The sequence below is a fragment of the Mastomys coucha genome, unplaced genomic scaffold (genome assembly GCF_008632895.1).
Source record: "Mastomys coucha isolate ucsf_1 unplaced genomic scaffold, UCSF_Mcou_1 pScaffold14, whole genome shotgun sequence".
NCBI lineage: Eukaryota > Metazoa > Chordata > Mammalia > Rodentia > Muridae > Mastomys > Mastomys coucha.
In genome coordinates, this window is record NW_022196896.1 from 116,397,357 (window position 1) to 116,417,219 (window position 19,863).

The 19,863-nt window shown below is 48.1% G+C and overlaps 1 protein-coding gene across 1 annotated transcript in view; it reads right to left on the reverse strand.

Annotated features, from left to right (window-relative positions):
• Col6a3 (collagen type VI alpha 3 chain) overlaps positions 1–19,863 on the reverse strand; it is an 81,312-nt gene that overhangs the window by 26,985 nt on the left and 34,464 nt on the right. Inside the window, 15 exon segments of the mRNA XM_031368378.1 lie at positions 203–265; positions 1,223–1,276; positions 1,389–1,433; positions 1,537–1,563; positions 2,219–2,290; positions 3,078–3,131; positions 3,663–3,755; positions 5,350–5,495; positions 7,187–7,265; positions 8,467–8,804; positions 9,385–9,984; positions 11,153–11,767; positions 15,069–15,671; positions 17,541–18,143; positions 18,687–19,259. Coding sequence (XP_031224238.1) covers positions 203–265; positions 1,223–1,276; positions 1,389–1,433; positions 1,537–1,563; positions 2,219–2,290; positions 3,078–3,131; positions 3,663–3,755; positions 5,350–5,495; positions 7,187–7,265; positions 8,467–8,804; positions 9,385–9,984; positions 11,153–11,767; positions 15,069–15,671; positions 17,541–18,143; positions 18,687–19,259 — 3,965 coding nt within the window.

The following is a 19,863-nucleotide window of genomic DNA, read 5'->3' on the forward strand; positions in this document are numbered from 1 at the left end:
AGAGACCCACCTACCGAGTGACTTGAAAACGCTTGTTGTGTTGGAAACAAATCATCTCCAATGACCCCAAAATTGAAAGGACGGGATAAATCTCCTATTTTTATCAGCACATCATAAAGCAATTTCAAAATGTGAATGACCCTTTTTCTCTTCCTTCATAAGCTTCCTCCCGTGAAATCAGAAATAAAGAAATCTTCCTTACCGGGTCACCTCGAATTCCAACATCTCCTCTCTCTCCTTTTTCTCCTTTGGGTCCTTTGTCACCCTAAACCAATCACACGGCAGAAACTTAAAACTAGATATTTCTGGTGGATTTCCGACAAGTATTTTGAAGAGTATTTGAGATCTATAACATGATGCCATGTATATACATACATACATACATGCATACATACATACATACACACCCACACAAACACCCATATATACATACATATATGTGTGTGTGTGTGTGTGTGTGTGTGTGTGTGTGTGTGTGGTTGCTATGGTGAAGAAATGATTGTATCTATTGTCCCACTACTTTGTTTCTGTGATCAATTAGCTGGTGCATGCTGTTCTAACCAGAATCTCTAATACAGTGATATTTACTAACTATAACCCTCAAGCTGCACCTTAGACCTCTACATTGTTCATCAAAATCACATTCCACGTTTTGTAAGTCTTATCAGAACACCTATTGCCATTTTCCCATTTAGCATGAAGCTGGAAAAGATCACTCCTTTTCTAAGATTTATTTTCCTTATACGTATGTCTACGTGTCTATCTGTGTGTGCGGACCTGAGGGCACCATCTGCAGAGGCCAGAAGGGGGCATCATATCCCCCAGAGTAGGAGTTATAGGCAATTACGAAACTTACGAAACATCCTATCTGAGAGCTAGGAACTGGGGGTCCTCTGTATCATCAATATATGTTTTTAACTGCTGAGCCATCTCTCTAGTTCCCAAATCATGTCAAACTATTTCTGATGTGCTTGGCTAGTCTGCAAATGTTTCCTGGGGAGCCTCTCAGCCCCAGGCATTGAGAAATGTGTTTACAACAGAAAAGACTCAATCTCCACCCCGTGGGACATGCTTTCCAACAAGGAAATAACATATAGGGTGTCACAGCTGAGAGGGGACATCACTCAGACATCTACCAGGAAAGCCCGTGGGGAAGAGTGCTAACTGATCCCTGGAGAAGGTGTTATGCCCCCCCCCATCAGTGAGAGAGAAGCACACTTACTCTTCTTCCAGGACTCCCCTTTTCTCCAGATGAACCGGGCAGCCCCTTGTCTCCCTGTAAAGACAACGAGAGTGGATTGTACAATGTGTGACAGCTCCTAGGGACTGCTGGTGACCAGGACCGCGGGAATAGAAGCAGTTGGGACGTGGGAGGTAAAGCCACCCACCTCTTCGCCATCCAGACCATCCAAGCCGATTTCTCCCAGTTCACCCTGAGAAGAAAAAGGGCAGACAGTGAGTGGAACAAGTGACCCCAGCAAGGGAGAAGAAGAAGCATTGGGGGAAGTTTTCATTAAAACGAACAAACTTGAGTACCTTCTCGCCTGGGAATCCTCGAGAACCCTGGAAGGTAAGGGGACAGAAGAAACATGAATGATACAGAACCAGTTCTTCGGGACAGAAGCTAAAGGATGCCCCTTCACCTGTGTCTGAATAGCCCTGGTTGTGAGGGTCTATACATTAAACATGCATCCTGGGTTGCCTCCTCTCTCATGGCCAGATGGGGTATTATAAAGTGAATTTGTCTGGAGGTGAACACTTGGGTGATCTTTCTCCCTGGGAAGGAGAGGCAGCTCCAAAGACAGAAGGTCAGTTGCATAACTTGCAATGTGCTGGGCCCTTCCCTTTTACCCCTGCTCTTCAAGTCAGAAGCAGCCGACCCTGGAATCCTATGCAGTGCGGTTCTTTCAGGAACCTCTTTCCCTGACTCCTCCTAGGGCTCTGCCAGAACCTTGCACTTCATGACTGACTCCTGGCTGCTAAATGTTTCCACAGGAAACTATGTCTCCACCCAGGTTCCTTTCCAGTGATAGCCTGTGCTCTGGACTCCTGACCCACCCCAATGCTGAGCTACCTTCGGCAAGAGACCCTGGCTCCTGGGCTCTGAGAATGGAGAACACCCCCAGCCTGCTACCCTCCCTCCCCAAGGCACATGGAGAGCTCATATTCTCCCAGCATGCACTGGGCTGACTCTCCTACATACAAGTTCATACTATACCTTCACTCCCCTCTGGCCTGGGCAGCCCTGGAAACCTTGTGTGCCATTCACACCCGGTGGACCTCGCTCACCCTGTAAAGAGAACAAAGGCATTTTGCAGGCAGGAATCTCCTGTCTGGTGTCTCTTCTAACTCTGTCCCAGAGAATAGCATGCAGCACACAGAAGGCTTCACTGTAAGCAGGCTACATGTACCAACAACGTCACTTCCCCAGCTCCTGACTGAGCAAGAATTCACAACTTCATGGGCTGGGGAGTAGGCTCTGGGATGGCTGCAGTGTCCAGGGGGTACTACTCTTTCCCCTGACCATTACACTGTATTGACATGGTTTCCAGCTGTCCCATGGCAACAGGGTCAGCACTGACATCCTTATCTGGTCTGGACACCTGGAGACCTCACTTACTCTCCCTGGAGCCCACCCACCCCGATCCTATATCCCAGGGTCCCAGAGCCTCGCAGACTTATCAGAGTCTCACTACATAATGGTTCAGCAGCTCATCATCCTCCTGCCTCAGCCTCTTAAAAGCTGGGATTAGGAGTGCCTACTACCACCAGTTTCTGCTCATATACTTGGTGAGCACTGGGCCCACTATACATGGTGGTCCCCGGTCTAACCTTCCTCCACTCTGAGCAGAGCCAGTCTCCCCTGGCACTCCACACACACGGTCATCACACTCAAAGATCCTCACTGCTCTTAGCGCAGGAATGAAAGAAAGAGAGTTAAGTAAGTTAAGAGAAAATTTTTCTCCTTTTGAGAAAGCCCCTGACCACCAGACAGGCTACAAACGCCACCATTCAGTCCCCACATGGGAAGAGCAGGAGCCAGTAAAAACTTGAAGGGCAGGGGAGCTTTTACTCACAGGTCCGCCTTCATCACCTGGGTAGCCTCGATAGCCATCTTCTCCAGAGATACCCTGAAATAAAGCACATGAGTTTCCATGTTACCTGTGGTCTGCATAAAGCATCTTGGCAGTGGCTCTGCTCTCTGCTCGGTGGAGCCATGGTGACACGCATCGTGGCAATGGGCATTGCCTAGAGCTGAACATGATCCCACTCAATCTCTATTCTGTGATGATCTTTCCATTGGGATATCTCGGGCTCTTTCTTTTCCAAGAGAGCTGTGGCTCGCTGACCCACATCGTGAGGCTGCCGAGGTATCCTTGGGTTTTCACATTGTATTATTAAATGACAGACCCATGTGTCAGAGAGCAGGCTGTCCCATTCAGTGGAAGAGGGAAACGTGGCAGGTACTTGGGCCTTCTCCATCACAGCAAAACATCAAGGATATTGGTCAGAGAGCAGTACCTTGGAGCCCAGAATTGCCAATATGGCCAGGGCCCATCTGCCTCTCTCTATAGCCATGATGTTAGGAAGTCACCCAGAACCTGAAGTCTAGCCTGTGGGGTAAAGTCTAGCCTGTGGTGTGAAGAGTACCATTGCCATACCTTTGGCCCGATGCTGCCAATGGGCCCTCTGTCTCCCCTCTCTCCAGAGCACTTGCATGGAACCCCACAGCAAGCTTTCTCAGCAATATTGTCCTGCCAAGGAAAAAGTAAATAAATATCAAGAAGAGAAAACAGGAAACCACCAAGGTGCTGGTATTTGTCCCAGTCTGCTACAGTGAGCTACCTAATGTCACTCCCTCGAAGGCTAGGCACAACTGACGGCTCAACTCTCTGCATAAGGTGGGAAGTCGTTGGTGGAAGAGAAAAGAAAAATTAACTATGATAATCCTTATCTTAGACTAGGCTCATTTTTCCAGACATTTCTAACACAGACATTCAAGGATCGGATTTTCAGTATAACCTCTGTGGTGGTTTGAATAGGCATGGTCCCCATAGAATCATGTGTTTGAATGCTTGGCACTATTAGGAGGGGTGGCCTTGTTGAATAAAGTATGTCACTGTGGGAGTAGTCTTTGAGGTCTCCTATGCTTAGGCTATGCTTAGTAACAGTCTCCTCCATGCTGTCTGTGGACCAGCATGTAGAACTCTCACTCCTTCTCCAACACCATGTCTGCCTGGATGCTGCCATGCTTCCTACCATGATGATCATGGACTGAACCTCTGAACCTGTCAGTCAGCCCTAATGAAATGTTTTTATTATAAGAGTTGCCCTGGGCCAGGCAGTGGTGGTGCACGCCTTTAATCTCAGCACTTGGCAGAGGCAGGTGGATTTCTGAGTTCGAGGCCAGCCTGGTCTACAGAGTGAGTTCCAGGACAACCAGGGCTATACAGAGAAACCCTGTCTTGAAACCCCCCACCCAAAAAAAAAAAAAAGAATTGCCTTGGTCATGGTGTCTGTTCACAACAATGAAACCCTAACTAAGACAGCCTCCTTATGTCCGAACCTCAAATAAAAAAAATCCAGTCAACACATTGAAACAACCTGAGGTCAAAGAACATTCTAAATTAGAAATCCACAGCCGGCCTTTCTCTGAGCCACAGTTGAGATTATAGAAATCAGGACTGGCCTAGGGGAGTCCCTGGAGGAGCCATGGGTAGGCAGCCTGTGGCACCCTGGGCTCTGAGCCAGGATCACCACAATCTGGGTCACCAGCGTCCTCTGCATCCCTCCCTCACCGAGTCCCTGACCTTATGCATCCCAAACACACTGCCATTCACTGAGTTAGTGCTGATCGTCTGCGCTCGCTCCCCTGTTCCAGGCTGACGCTGCTTCTACCCAATAAAATCATCCCCGTTTTTAAGACAGAAAGAGGAAGAGAGGGAAGCACTCCCTCCCACCCCTACAGCCTTAGTCACTCTCTAAGAATCACCGGCTACACCCTGACCCCACTCCCATCCCAGGAGGCAACTGCTCTCACTGAGAGAAGAGCCCAGAAAGGGAGACAGACAAGGAGAGGACTTCTCCAACCTGCAAGTGGGTTCCGTCTCTCTTTCCCTGCATATCCTTGATTCCATCACACAGAAAAGGCAGAGGGCATATCCGGAACTCACACAGCAATAAAGCAAGCCTTGAGGGAGTCCGTGATACATCCATATGCCCTTCCCCCAGCCACCAGGCCGCTAAGACATCTGGCTTTGCTGTCTTGAGATGCCAAAAATCTAAAGCAGTGTGTGTGTGTGTGTGGGGGGGCGTGTATAAAATTCTTTAAAAGAGACAAAGACTCACAAGCTGCTCTGCCAGTTCATAGTCTAAGTCAAGTAGGTTGAGCCTCAGGGGTCTGTCATACATGAAGCCCCGCCCAAACTCCAGCTGCATCAGCCGCTCCAGGTTAGCCACACGTTCAAGACCCACCAGGATCAGGGCTTGGGCACCTGTGAGAAAGGAACCATTTAACACACCATCTACCTCACCTAGGCGTTAGAAAGCTGGATTTCATTTTTTCCTGAATCTGATTTTACTCCATTAAGTGACTGGGGGCAAGGGTTGTTGTTGTTCGGCTGTATTTATTCATTTTGGGAGGGGAATACAAGCGTCTCATGCACACACAGGGCAGTCAGAGGACAACCCTTCAGGGATTAGTTTCTCCTTCTACCCTCGGAAACTGAACTTAACAGGCTAGGCGGTAGCTGCCTTTCCCCACTGAGCCATCTCTCTGGCTCATGTTGTTCACTTTTTGGTGGTCCAGGGATCAAACCACCAAACTGGGAACACGAAGTATGGGTGCTATGTATACTTTCTACAACTGAGGTATATCCCCAGTCCCCCTTTTTATTATTTTGAAAGGAAATGTCACCATTAAATTCTTGCTGTAATCTACATGTGTTTAATGAAACCAATTCGCTTCTTTGGGAGAGTTGGGATACTCAACTCCTCTGAGTGACTGAAGTGGCATCTGTAACATGTCACCTCTGACCCTGCAGACTGGGAGTGTGTCATGGGAAGACCTGAAGTTCTAACACATCTAAAGTCAGTCCACAGCAGTGTCCTCTCCACTGTTTGGGGAGGGAGGAGCTAATAAATAGAATGTGCTTGGGTGGGTCTGGAGAGATGGCTCAAATGGTTAAGAGTGTGCGCTACTCTGGAAGAGGACCCGGGTTCCGTTCCAAGCACCCACAATGGGTAGCACACAGCTGTCTGTATCTCTAGTTCCAAGAGATCCAGTGCCTTCCCCAGCCTCTGAGGACATCTGAACACACTTGGTACACACACACACACACACACACACACACACACACACACACACATACACGGTAGACAGACAGACAGACAGATAGATAAGTAAGTCTTATTTAAAGATAATGTGCTTGGATATCTCTGCTCCCTTCTACACAGTGGTTCTCAATCTTCCTAATGCTGCTCCAACCCTTTAATACAGTTCTTCCCGCTGCTGTGAACCCCCAACCATCAAGTTAATTTTGTTGCTACCTCATAACTGTGATTTTGCTGTTATGAGTCACAATGTAAACATCTGATATGCAGAGTGTCTGATATGCTACCCTTATGAAAGGGTTTTCAGAGCCTCTGGCATTGGCAACTGTTTGATAGTCAGCACTGGGACATTCCAAAGCTCATCTCACCAAGCAAGGCCGCTCAGGCAGCCATTGGCAAGTCTGCTTGGAAAGTGCTTGTGTGATTTATTTTATATTAAGTTAAGTGTTTAATATGGGTTGTACTATTTTAATTTAGTGGTCTACATACTAAGCTGTGGTCATTGCAAACTGATGGTGGGATGACTTTCTGTTCATCCCATCTCTGGTGTATGTGACAACCTTGAGTGAACTAACACTTGGACTCTTACAAAAGCTTTCTGCACTGTGGGTGTTCCCCCTGGTCAATGTGTCTGAGGCTGACCTAGCAATAAAGCTATTCCTGGCTCAAAAGAAGCTTCAGTACCCTTATGTTACAGCCCAAGCAGGGAAGGAAGATCCAAGATGGCAGGACAAGAGCCTCTGATGGTCCAGACCCCCAAATGCATTGACAGATCTTTCTCAGTAAAGTGGCCAATCTGACTTGGGCAGCAGGGAAAGGCTTACTTCTCACACGGAGGATGCCTGGGACCTACCTGCTTGCCGGAGTTCCTCAGATGCTCTGTGTAAGTCAGCCAGGTCTCCATCTGCTCCATCCGTGAAGTGAATGACTACCTGTAAGCATCAGAGGAATAGAAGCTCACCCATACTGCCAGGAAGCATCACAGACAGTCGGAAGGGAACTGAGTGGTCACAGTGAGTTCAAATCCCTCCTCGACAGCCGAGGAGACTGGAGGCCAAGGGCAAGGGCAATGTGGAACATAAAGGAATGTACATCCATTTTTGATTGAGATTTGAAAACTACAAGCCACAATGACAAGTGCCAAGTGCCTTATTGTATTCTCAGCCTTATAAGATATGGCTTCTAGAAATTATGAGTCTGCATGTGTGAGTGAGTGAGTACGTGTGTGCATGCGTGTGTGTGTGTGTGTGTGTGTGTGTCTGTGTGAGTGTGTCCAAGGATGACCTGTGTTCCCTCAATAACTGCTTGAAATGCTGATTTCCAGTACATTAGATGACTGCCCTTGCAGGTAGGACCTTAAAGAAGCAGCCAAGCTGTGTAGGATCTGAGTGTCCCCTCCCCTAGTCCAGCAGGTGACCTCCTGTAGGAGAAGATGACGGAGCCACAAGCAGCGGAAGAGATGGTCATGTGAGGACCCAAGGGGAAGCTGCCATTTACAAGTCAGGCCGCAAGGCTTCAGAGCAAAGCTGTCTTGCCCAGGTCTTACTTGATGTTGGCCTCCCAGCCTCAAGCACTGGGAGAAAGAAATCCTTGTGGTTTAAGGCACCGTGCCTGTGGTATTTTGTTTGGCAGCCTTAGTTAAAAAAAAAAAAAAAAAAAAAAACAGAGTGCATGTAATATAACATAGTGTGTGAGTGTGTGTATGTGCATTGTGGTGAATGTGTCTGTTTTATTTATGTGCAGTGAGGTGTGTGCGCATATGTGTATGTGCATTGTGGTGAGTATGTATGTCTTATGTATGAACAGTGTAGTGTGATGTGTGTATATGTGTGTCTATGTGATTTTGTGTTTGTGCTATGTGATGAGTATGTATGTTACATGTATGTGTGTTATGAAATTGTGTGTAGTGTGTATTTGTGTTCTGTTGGGGTGGGGGGAAGCTAAAGGAAGCTAGCAAGAGGAGGAAGACATATAAAATCATGGCCAGACCTTAGGAACATAACTGTCCTTTGAAGTCAGGTGCTAACAACCCTGTCCCATCCACTGTGATGAATACTAATCACTCAGGACAGTCTTCAAGAAGCCAGAAGAGCTCAGAGCACTGCAGAAGGCTCCTGGCCTTGGCCTGCTTACCTTCACAGTGTCAGGCGACGACTGCCTGAATTTATTCTGGTAGAGCTTCAGTGTGTCAGCTGTGAGGATGTATGGATGCTGGCTGCGCATGTTGCGAAACTTCTCGAACAGCTCTGGCTGATACTCGGCAAAGTCAAAGGCCTCCACTGGCCCAGAGGGCGTGTTGGCCACCACAGACACCCGCACAGTGGGCAGCTGGTTGCCGCTGCAGCTGATCCTTTGTATCTGACTGATTCTGTTCAAGATGGTGTCCACCTTGGACTCAAGGCCCTTCTGACTCACAAACACATTCTGATCTCGGGATCCATCAAACCCCAGAATGACTTCCAGATTACATGCTGGCAAAAAGAGATGCAGGTAGAGAACAAAATGAGATCTTCCACGTGTGAGCCCAGAGAAGCAACCAGATCTGACTCCCTCTTACTGCCAGGAAGCAAAAGTGTGTGTTATTTGAACAAATATTTGCTCTTTGTGGGGGTTAGTTATTTGCGTACAATAGTGTACACTTGGTATTTACTCAGGTTGTTGTTTAAAACTGAAAGAACTTCAGAACACAAATGCCCCAATCCAGGCAACCTATCCAATAAACATATTGAGAGGCTTATCTATACTCCCGGCACCAGCCTACTCAGGAATTTCATGAATTCCAGGTCAGTCCAAAATAGACTATGTCTCATAAAATATGCTTTTAAAGATAAGCAAGTCTAAATTACCCGGGGAATCAAACAGTGGGAGAAAAAAGTAAAGCTTATAAGACTTTGACTCTTATCCTGGAAGAACCTTCTAGAACAGTGAGTAAGTGAGCACTGAGGACATGAAAAAAATGTCCAAAGCCATGAGCCTGAGGAACACACAGGACGGCAATAAAGCTGCCCTCAGCATCAGCAGGAAGAGTGAAGCTGTGCACACAACAGTTACCTTTGGAAACATCCGTCACACCAGGACAGAGGGTCTCATGCATGGCGTCGTGCAGAGTCTCGAGCACCGTCTCACTCAGTTCGGACAGTTCCTGGACGCTGCCCACCCGGAAGGCTGTGGCACTGTTGGATGCTATCTTTCCCACCTCCTCGGAGTCGATGTTCCTCACGCCAACGGCAAACACCTTGACACCTTTCTGGGTGAGAGCCAGGCTCACGTCCTGAGCATCCTCCACTGACTTTCCTCCTGTGATCACGAAGGCGATCTGAGGAACCCGCTCCTCCAGGCGGCTACCAGCATCGGGCACGAAGTGATTCCGCAGCAGGTGCTCAATGCCCACCCGGGTGTTGGCGTGCCTCCCTCCTTTGTAGACGACTTTGTTGATGGCATCGATAATCTGTGTTTTGGTAGAAAAGTCCCTCAGGAAGAATTCATCCGTGGGGTCCGAGTTGTACTGGACCAGCCCTACTCTGATGGAATCGCCCTCTTCATAGACTGTGTCCACGATTTCAGACGCAAAACGGAGTACTTCCTGGAAACTGTCCCTCCTAAAATTGATGGAACCGTCCAGCAAGAACACAATGTCTGCCTTCTTCTTCTCTGCAAGTGAACCACAAGGCAGTTGAGGAGAGTTCAGGCCTCCAAAAAAGTATGAACGCACACACTGCAAATCAAAGTCAGTAATGCTTTCACTACGCTCATTCACGAGGAGCCCTCTCTCTACACCACACCCCTCTAGCTCCACCCTGCAGACCATACACTAAAAACTGGAGGGAAAATGACAAGTCACCTGAATAAAGAGGAGAGGGAGCATAAGAACTCAGCCACCAGGCTCCAGTTGCCTAGCAACAACCAGGCTCCAGTTACCTGGCAACAGGGGCTAGTGCTGCAAATTTAATAGGGGCATGAAGTCAGCATGTGTGAGTTGTGTGAACTCAGGTGTTTTAGGAAAAATGTCATGGATCCTTATCTTTTTGGTCAAAAAGCAAAAGATATCCTCTAGCAGGAATGAGGAAAGATAGATTAAGGGCAAAGCAAGGAATAGCTAGAGGAGACCTACTATAGCTTGAGAGATGTCCCGGATGTTAGCATGAGGAAACCACTTTCCAGTTCTAGTGAGCTAATCAAAACTAGACCAACATGGGAGACTGGGGATGGTGTGAGGGATGCAGGATGCTCCCACCCAGCTCAGAAGTGACAGTTAAAGAACAAACAGGAACTGGGGATCCTTAAGAGAAAACAGCCCGATTTGAGTGCACAAGGATCTGAATGAACGTCACCCAGAGGAGGATCAAGGCAAGGGGAGGAACCTGGAGGGACTGGATTAGGGTCTCATGGGTGAAAATTTGAAATATGGAGAGGCTGATGTAACTAGGACAATCTCCGTGACTGTATCAGTCCAAAGAATAAAGTGTGCCTTAACCACTATATGTAACTCACCACGAGGTGTGCCCTGACTCCAAAGCCATGTCCAGTGGTGCACAGACTGGCTCTAGCCAATGATTGTGATACCCCGAGACAGCTCCCTCAAGCCTCTCAGCGACCCAACAGTTAACCTCAGGAAAACTGAAGGACTGGTGACCATACACTTTGGAAAACATGTTTCCCTCTACAAATTCAAATGAACTATATCCCCCAATATTTGACTTCTAATATCTGTGGACGCAACCCCAAGAGGAGAAAGGAGTTACTATTTAACTTTAAACAGTTCAATAACGGTGCATCAAATGACACCGCATTCAATAACCGTGCATCAAATGGCTCCTACCTGGCCGGGAAGGAGAAGGTAAATCTACCCCTGGAGGCTGAGGAGTAGCCCCAGAGGGTCCAAAGGAAAGCATGACTCTCTCTTCTATGTTGGGCAGCTCTCTGAATTCCCGAACTGTGAAGATCAGTCTGGGGTCATTGGTGATGGCTTGCAAGTCTGTCCTATCGATGTTCCGGTCTCCTATTCCTAAACTCACGATCCCTGATGACCTTATGACTTGGGCATGCCTAGCCACATCGTCCTGAGACTTCCCACCCAGAAATAAGACCAGGTGCTGAGGGACCCCATCTTCTATCCGGCTCCCAGCAGACTTCACAAAGAGGTTTCTTGCCACAAACTCCAGGGCTCTGCCAGTGTTTAGGGGAGATCCTCCTTTGAACCTCAGACGCCGTATGGCTTCAAGCACACTGTTCTGTGACTTGTGGGTCTTCAGGTAGAACTCAGGGAAGACGTCATTACTGAACTGCACAACCCCAATCCTCACTTTACTGGGGCCAATGTTGAGCCTGCGGACGATCCTGCTGACGAAGTCACGGATGTGAGCGATGCCATCGGGCTTGACAGCATCGGAGCTGTCAATCAGAAAGACTATGTCAGCAGCATCGCTTTCAACCACTGTGGACAAAAGGAAAGTGGAGTTCAGTTCCTGAGCAGCCCTGCTCTGACGATTGCACTTCTGGGACTTGTGTTGTGGCACCCATGGTGACCAAACACTAAAATGACATTCCAACACATGTGCTGAGCTTTTGTAAGTTAGTTGTTAAAAGTTGGATTTTCCAAGTGAGTAGTGCGTCGCAACATACCTGATGTTCTGAGTTCAATGCTCAGATCCCAGAAAAGGAGAGAAACCACTCTTAAACGTTGTTCTCTGCCCCCCCCCACACACACACACGCGCGCGCGCACACACACACACATGTGCATGCACACTCACACACACACACACACATTTTAAACAAAAAATTGATATTCTAAATGCAGCTAGTAACTACTACTTCAAATGTTTTAAGTCATCTAAAACTTTCTCTAAGATAACTTTTTTCTTTTTTTTTTTTTTTTTTTTTTTTTTTTTTTTGGTTTTGGCCTTGTGGCCTGAGTTACTACTAGTTTAAAACCTATGGAGAGAGTGGAGAAACTAATCCTATGTTACCATAGCCACAGGATTATGAATCACCAGAGACTGGGATCGCTGGGGCCAGCATCTTCATCATAGGGAAAGAGAGAGACAACTGAAGCCAGCTGTCCTCACTTGGTTGCCGTGTCATGTCCTGCACTAAGGTGAACCCCATGTGGCTCTCCAGCATTTGTTGCTGTCCCACCTTCATCCATGGGAGAAAGGGTTCCCACAATACAATGCTGTATGCCAAGAGTCATGTTAACTGCCCCTAGATATTGGCTTTCTTATATTCCTTGAGTCTTTGTTAAATTGTATTTTAGTGAATCCATAGCATATTTTTTTTCTTTTTACTATTCTTTTCTCTTTTTTCCACAAGACATGGCTTTTAACTGGTGGAAAACTCAAGACTGTGAATTTTTTACTTTGTTCTGAATTGTTTTGTTTTGTTTTTTTTATTTCACAAAATTACCTGCAGACTGTTACATTAGGTCTATAAGAAACAGAAGTAATTTCATGTCCCGTGCCCACATTAGCTCATTATGAATATGCAAATATTCTAAAATAGAAATGAATCCAAAATCTGAAGCAATTCTGGTCCCTAGCATTTTGAATTAAAGATATTCAACTTGCATAAAATTAACCAGAATATCTTGGGAAAGATGAGCAACATTCTCCTGTTGGAGAATCCTGTTGGAGTTCCCCTCGGAAAAGCCTGTAACTAAACTAATAGTTTGCATTGGTGAATTTTGACCTGTTATTTGCCTTGATTCCTGGTTTTCACAGTGCAATACTACACAGTGAGGTGTTGAGCTGATTATGAAATGAAGCCATCACTGAGAAAGAGGAAAACTGGGGGGCTGAGCTGGGTCACAACCTTGGGTCTCCTGCTGAGCACACCCCACCTCGGGACTCCAGCATCGGGCAGACTCTGACTATGATGGGATAAGGTAAAGACAAGAGAACTCCACCAACTCTATCTACAGACAGACAGAAGAGCGTTGTCCAAAACCCCGAGGATGGCACACAGCCCTTGTCCTGGTGAGTAGGATTGACAGCTACACATTTCCAGTCTATCCCAAGGTCTTCCTCCTTCTAGACATGCAGTGGCCACACGCCGAATTACCGCAGACTTCTGTGAAGCCCCAGATCCTGGTCAAGGAACTCCTGCTTTGAGCCTTTCACAATGGTGTCTACCACAAGCTCAGTCAGGCCTGTAGGCCCTTCAGCTCCAGCCCCCATCTCCCTGTACCACACAGACAGAAAAAAAGTCACCTAATAACAGTGTGCCCTGGTATTCTTAGGCTGGTAGGGAGGACTTCATGAAAGCAAAGAAGGGCCCTCCATTTTTAATTCTTTTATATGCTGGTTTTGTTTTTGCTTTTGTTTTGTTTTGTTTTATATAAACTAGAACCACATTGTAAAGAGGGAAGGCTGGCCTGTGAGCAAGTTTGTGGAAGGACTTCCTCAACTAATGATCAATCAGAGTGAGGGCCCAACCCACTGTGGGTGGTTCTACACCTAGGCAATTGGCCCTGGGCAGTATCAGAAAGCAAGCTGAGCAAGCCATGGCGAGCAAGTCAGCAAGCAGCATTCCTCCATCAAACTTGTCTCTGCTCCTGCTGGAGCTCCTACACTGACTTCTCTCAATGACCAATCGTGGTCAGAACATATAAGCCGAATAAAAATAGTCCTTTCTCTCCAAGTTGCTTTGTGTTCATAGTGTTCATCATTGCAAAAGGAAGCAAGCTAAGACACCTTTTAGTACGGGGGTTATTGAGCCTGGTGCATTTTATATAAAAAATACTACAGAAGATACACACATTTTCTTTTCCATTCTTTGGTCACAGAACACTTGGGTTGGTTCCTTTACTCACTATCATACAGAGGGCTGAAGTACATTGATCTGGAGTCCTTCAAATAAGCACCCAGTGGTACATCCAGATTGTATGAAGACTTCTTTCTAGTTTTTTGAGAAACCTTCATAAAAGCCTCCATTGTGGCCAAACCAGTTTACACTCCCACCAGGCACACAGAAAGGTACGGTTTTGTTCATATTCTCACCAGCATTTGCTGTTATTCTTTTTTCTTAATGGCCATTCTGGCTAGTGTAAGAATCTCAATAAAATGTGGTTTGCATACACAATAGAATCTTTTCTCAGCCATGAAGAACAGAGTTACATTGTTTTTAGGAAAGTAGATGCACCTAGAGTTAATGTTGAGTGAATTATACCAGTCTCGGGAGGACTATTTTTTCTCATTTGTGGGTTTCTAGATTTTATAAAGATACATAAAACCCATAGAGGTATATATGACACAAAAAATAGAAGTTAAATTACCTAGGACAGTGCTTCTCCACCTAAGGATCATGACCCCTTTGAAGGGTTGAAGGACCCTTTCACAGGGGTTGCCCAAGACCATCAGAAAACACAGATATTTACATTATTATTCATAACAGTAGCAAAATTACAGGTATGAAGTAGCAAAGAAGATAATTGTACGGTTGGGGAAATCACCACAGCCTGTGGAACTGTATTAAAGGGTCGCTGCATTAAGAAGGTTGAGAACCACTATCTAGGAGAGCAAAGAAGAGGAAGAAAAGAGAGTTGCTAATACGGGGAGATGTGCTCAGCTTACAATATATACTAGTCTTAAAACTTTAATACACACTCAGGCACATGCAGGCACGCACACAGGAATGCCCGCAAGCAGCCCTGCCTCCCCAGAAGGCCCCGCCTCCCGAGCAGCCCCGCCTCCCCCATGCGGCCCTGCCTCCCGAGCGGCCCCGCCTCCACGGGTTTTACCTGAAGGATATCGAGTACTGGCCAGGATCTGCTGGATCTGCTGTGAGGTTAGAGTGGTGATGGGCGTCAGCAGCTTCTGCTCCAGTCTGGGCAGCTCCCTGAAGGTGCTCACGGAGTACACGTATTCAGGACTCAGGGAGATCTTCACCAGCTCCTCTTGGTCTGCGTGCCTGGCTATGGTGAGAGGGGCCACGCCGAACTGCTTGAGTTCCACGGCTGAGTCGTCCACCTCATCAGCAGACTTCCCAGAAGAAATGAGGACTAGGAACTGCGGAACGCCCTCTTCTATCCGGCTCCCCAGCGGCCTCTGGAAGATGTTCTTCAGCACGTACTCCAGGGCATTTCCGATGTAGACCTGCCTCCCACCCTTGGGCCGCAGCCTGCGCACAGCGTTCTGAACTTCATCCTTGCTGAAGTGGGCGTTGAGAGGAAACTCCATCTTGGAGTCCTCACTGAACTGGATGACGGCTACCCGGGTGGTGTCAAAGCCTATGTCCAGGTACTCGACGAGCCTCTCAATCAGGGTACGGATGTGCTGGAACTCGGGGCCGGCGTTTTGGGATCCATCGATGAGAAAGACCACGTCTTTCTTGCTGCCAGCACCTGAAAAGCAGACGTGACCGTGTTCTTCAGCTTCAAGGGCACCAGACACCAGTCACCCTTGAGCCACTTCCTAGGCTCAGTCTGTCATAGGATCAGTGCCCCATGGGTGAGAGACTCTCTAGTAGCAAGCACTATGGGGGAAAACAGCAAGCGAAGGAGCAAGTCCCGTGTGTTTCTACATCTGAACACCAGACGAGAGAGGAACCAGCAAGAGGCATGGAAAGGTGAGCGGGAGGCAGAAACCAAGAGTTGTGCCTATATCAGGATGGGGGATGGTGTTTTAGGAAGGAGGCATCAACTGAGGCAGGAACTGTCCACCACTGGGACTCTGGAGAAGGCACTTTCTGAGGAAGGGTGAGCAGTGAGTTGGACAGGAGGAGAGACATCGCTCAGAGTACATGTAAGCCCTTTAACGGTGGAGACTCTTCTGCAGGGCACTGAGAGAACCTGTCTGAGCAATGCGCACTTAGAGAACCGGTCTGAGTAGTGCGCACTTATCACAAGAAGAATCATCCAGGATACTGGAGAATGGGGCAGGAATGACGGGGGCAGGGCAGATGAGACATGAAGAGAGTGTGCTGAGCAGGTTGAAAGAAAAGGGTGGAAGTAGAGAAAAGCCATCCCAGAAAAAACAAAAACAAAACCAAAAACAAAACCACTCTAAGAAGTGAGACCATCACAGAGTGAGACCCAGCAGAGCTTCTGAACATTCTCTAGGAAGTGGAACTCAGGGTCTGCAGCTGAGAGCAAGACATGGGGAGAGGGGGATGAAGGGAGCTAGATGGGAGGGGGGTCATGCACCAAGTGGCCACCCTGACATGTGGGAGAGTGAACGGAGCCAAGCACTGTGGAAGCACAGGTCTGGATTCACAAGAAGACCGCATACCCACACATGCAGGAGCCCTAGGGCGCACACATGTACCCGCTCACACCCACATGCAGGAGCCCGAGGGCCTTGGGGTGCATCATAACAGACACTCCTGTGGTCCAAGGGGGGGGGGGTTGGAAATGGCTACGTTCCTCTACTATGTCAGAGAGAGAGATAGAGTGACAGAGACACGGAGAGACAGGGACAGAGAGACAGAAACAGAGGCTTCCTCCAAATGTGAGTGTGAACATCCTAAATCACTCCATGGAAGTATAAAGAGCACACTGCTCTCTCCTGAACACCAGGGGGAAGCTGACCCCCCAGGACGTGCAAATCCACGGTACCCCCTGTCTCTGACTTTCTTTCCCCGCCTTCCTTGCCTGCTCCCTCATTTCCCCTCTCATGAAAACACAGGGACACATCTGTCTCCTTCAGCCCCGAGTGGCCAGGAAGGGGGCGCGGCCCTGGGCCGGCTAGCACTGGTGATGAGAGCACCTTGGTCTCATTCCTGAGCTACTGCAGCTCAGACCTCATTCAGACTTAGGATACAGAGAACGGGAGGCCTTCCCACTGTTGGGACACCTCTCAACTTCGAGCAAATGTCACGCATGGGTGCTACAGAAAAAAAGTATTTCAGAGACTCCACTCCTCTTGTCAGAACAGAGCACCTCTTACTAGGTTCCTCCAGATGACAGAAAACTACTGCTTGGACATTGGACTGTTGGACATTCTGCAAGGGTCTCCCCTCAGGCCCCTCTGTAGAGCCTGGATCTACATCATATGCATGCCTTCTTGGATCCTTTAAGTTGACCACAGACATGAATCTTAACTTTACTGCTTGACATCTCCATAAAAAAAAAAAAAAAAAAAAATGTTCCTAGTTTTTCCATACATCCTATGTGGCAAGGCAAACAAGCCTTTGTACCTCACAGTTCAAGCAAGTAGCTAAGGTGATTATATAGAGAGAAACTAACTAAAAGAATCCACTTTCAACCCTTCACCTGCATCTGGTGAGAGCGTCAAAACAGGTTTCAGCGAACTCAACTCCTCACGATTGAGCTGGACCACCCTCTCAGAGATGACTTGCTGTATTGTCCCAAGGTCCCGGAAGGTGGGGATGGCCACAGCGAAGTCAGGGATGAAGGAGATGGTCTGCATTTCAGAGATGTCAGCATTCCCAATGCCAATGCCAATGGGCACAGCTCCGCCCTGCTTCAGGACCACCGAGGGGCCTCTCACATCATCCCCCGACCGCTCCGCCGTGAGGACAATCAGGAGCTGAGGGACACCTTCTGCGATTCTGCTCCCAGTAGAACTGGTCAGGATATTCCTCAACACGAAGTCCAGTGCCGCCCCTGTGTTAGGGGTCGGGCCGCCCAGCATTGTCAGCCTGCGGATGGCGCTGATGACACCCTGCTGGTCCATGTGGGAATTGAGGTAGAACTCCGGCCTGGTCCGGTCACTGTACTGCACCAGTGCCACACGCACCCTATCGGGACCCACATCCAGACTCTCTACTACCCTCTGCACAAAGTCCTTCAGCAGGGGGAAGCCACTTCGGACACCCTCGGAGCCATCAATCAGAAATACCACATCTTTTTCACCTGAAATTGAAGGAAAACATCTGGTGACCCACACAGGACTGGGCACAGCAGCTAGTGGCCCTGAATTCGTCTGCCTTCTCTGGCATCTTTAGTTTTTAATGAATGTAAATAACTGACTTACATTTGTAAGAGCCACTTAAAGCGCATCGCTTGACGCTACGTCCTAAGGAAGGTTGTTTAGCGATAAGCCTAGCTGTGGTGTATGGCTTTATTATCAGATAGGAACTTTTTCGAGACATACACTATGGGTATCTAAACCTCTATAAGGCATCTTATTGTGAAATATTCTAATGCCTTTAAAAACTATTCACCAGTATCCTTCCAAGACACAAGTTAGAAAATCAGAGAGAGACTACTCCTGTTCTCTTGTTCGCCTAGAAATAGCCTATAATTTCCACATTCTGTGTAAGCCCTGGGAGAGATTTATCTGAGAACCTAGAGCCATCAGCTCCTGCTAAAGATCTGAAGCTAGAGACCGGGATGCAGAGATTTGGAGAGGGGGGTAGGGGGGTAGGGATAGTGGGGAAGCTTGATGAACCATACCTGATACAGGGCCTGAACCCTGTTCCGCTTTCAGAAGGCTCACAATCTGTGACTGGAGGTCCCCAATCTTAGGGAGTGACTCTGCAGCCAGGATGAATGCAGGGGATGGCACGATCTGCTCCAGCTCACTGGGGTTGGCATTCTTGGCTTGAAAAATGAAAGGTATCACTCCCCTCTGCTTCAGGGAGCTTGCAGGCCCGGCCACAGCATCCGTCGACCTTCCAGCAACCAGCAGCACCAGGAACTGCTGCACGTTATCCTCGATGCGGCTGCCAGCGGACCTCACAAAGATGTTCCTAAGCGCATAGTCCAGGGCGTAGCCCAGATTGAGGCCTTTGCCTGTCTTTATCTTCATCTTCTTCACGAGATTAAGGATTTCAGCCTTCGTCTGGTGCTCGCTGAAACGGGACTCCAGCCTGACGTCATCACTGAACTGAGCTATTGCTACCCGGGTCCCATCCGGCTTCACATCGAGCTCCTCAATGATCCTGTAGAGAAAGTCTCTGACAGCAGGGAACTGGCCCAAGACATTGACTGAGCCATCAAAGAGGAAAAGAATGTCCCGCTTGCTCTCTACAAGGAAACAGACAGACACAGTAAGTGGAAAGACCCTGACATCAAGTGCATTCTGCCTCGTTCTGCCACGAGGTGAGAGGTCACCCGATTCTCATGACATCAGTGTACCATACCAGCAAGGGAGGAGAGCAAAGCCCCTGCCGATGGCCCATGCTGTTCCAGAGCAGCACACAGTTGCAAAGGAAGAGCACTGGCCTGGCCATTCTACCAGCCCACCACCAGACATTCTTGACAAAGCAAGTTGCCAAAAAGCCTACCCACCCTGTTCTTGCAGCAGGTTAGACCACTGAGAAGAGACAGCGTTTTCTTGTTGTTACAGATAAAAGCATCAAAGCTGTCCCTTTCTATACTTCCTGCTTGAAAACTGTCCTCCGTCTCCTGTGAAAGAGACCAGCTACAGAACAACTTCCTGGTGACACCTAGGTTGATATGTGTGGTGGTTTGAATATGCTTGGCCCAGGGAGTGGCCCTATTTGGAGGTGTGGCCTTGTTGGAGTAGGTGTGGCCTTGTTGGAGTAGGTGTGGCCTTGTTGGAGGAGGAAGTGTGTCATCGTGGGCGTGGCCTTTAAGACCCTCAACCTAGCTACCTGGATGTTGTCAT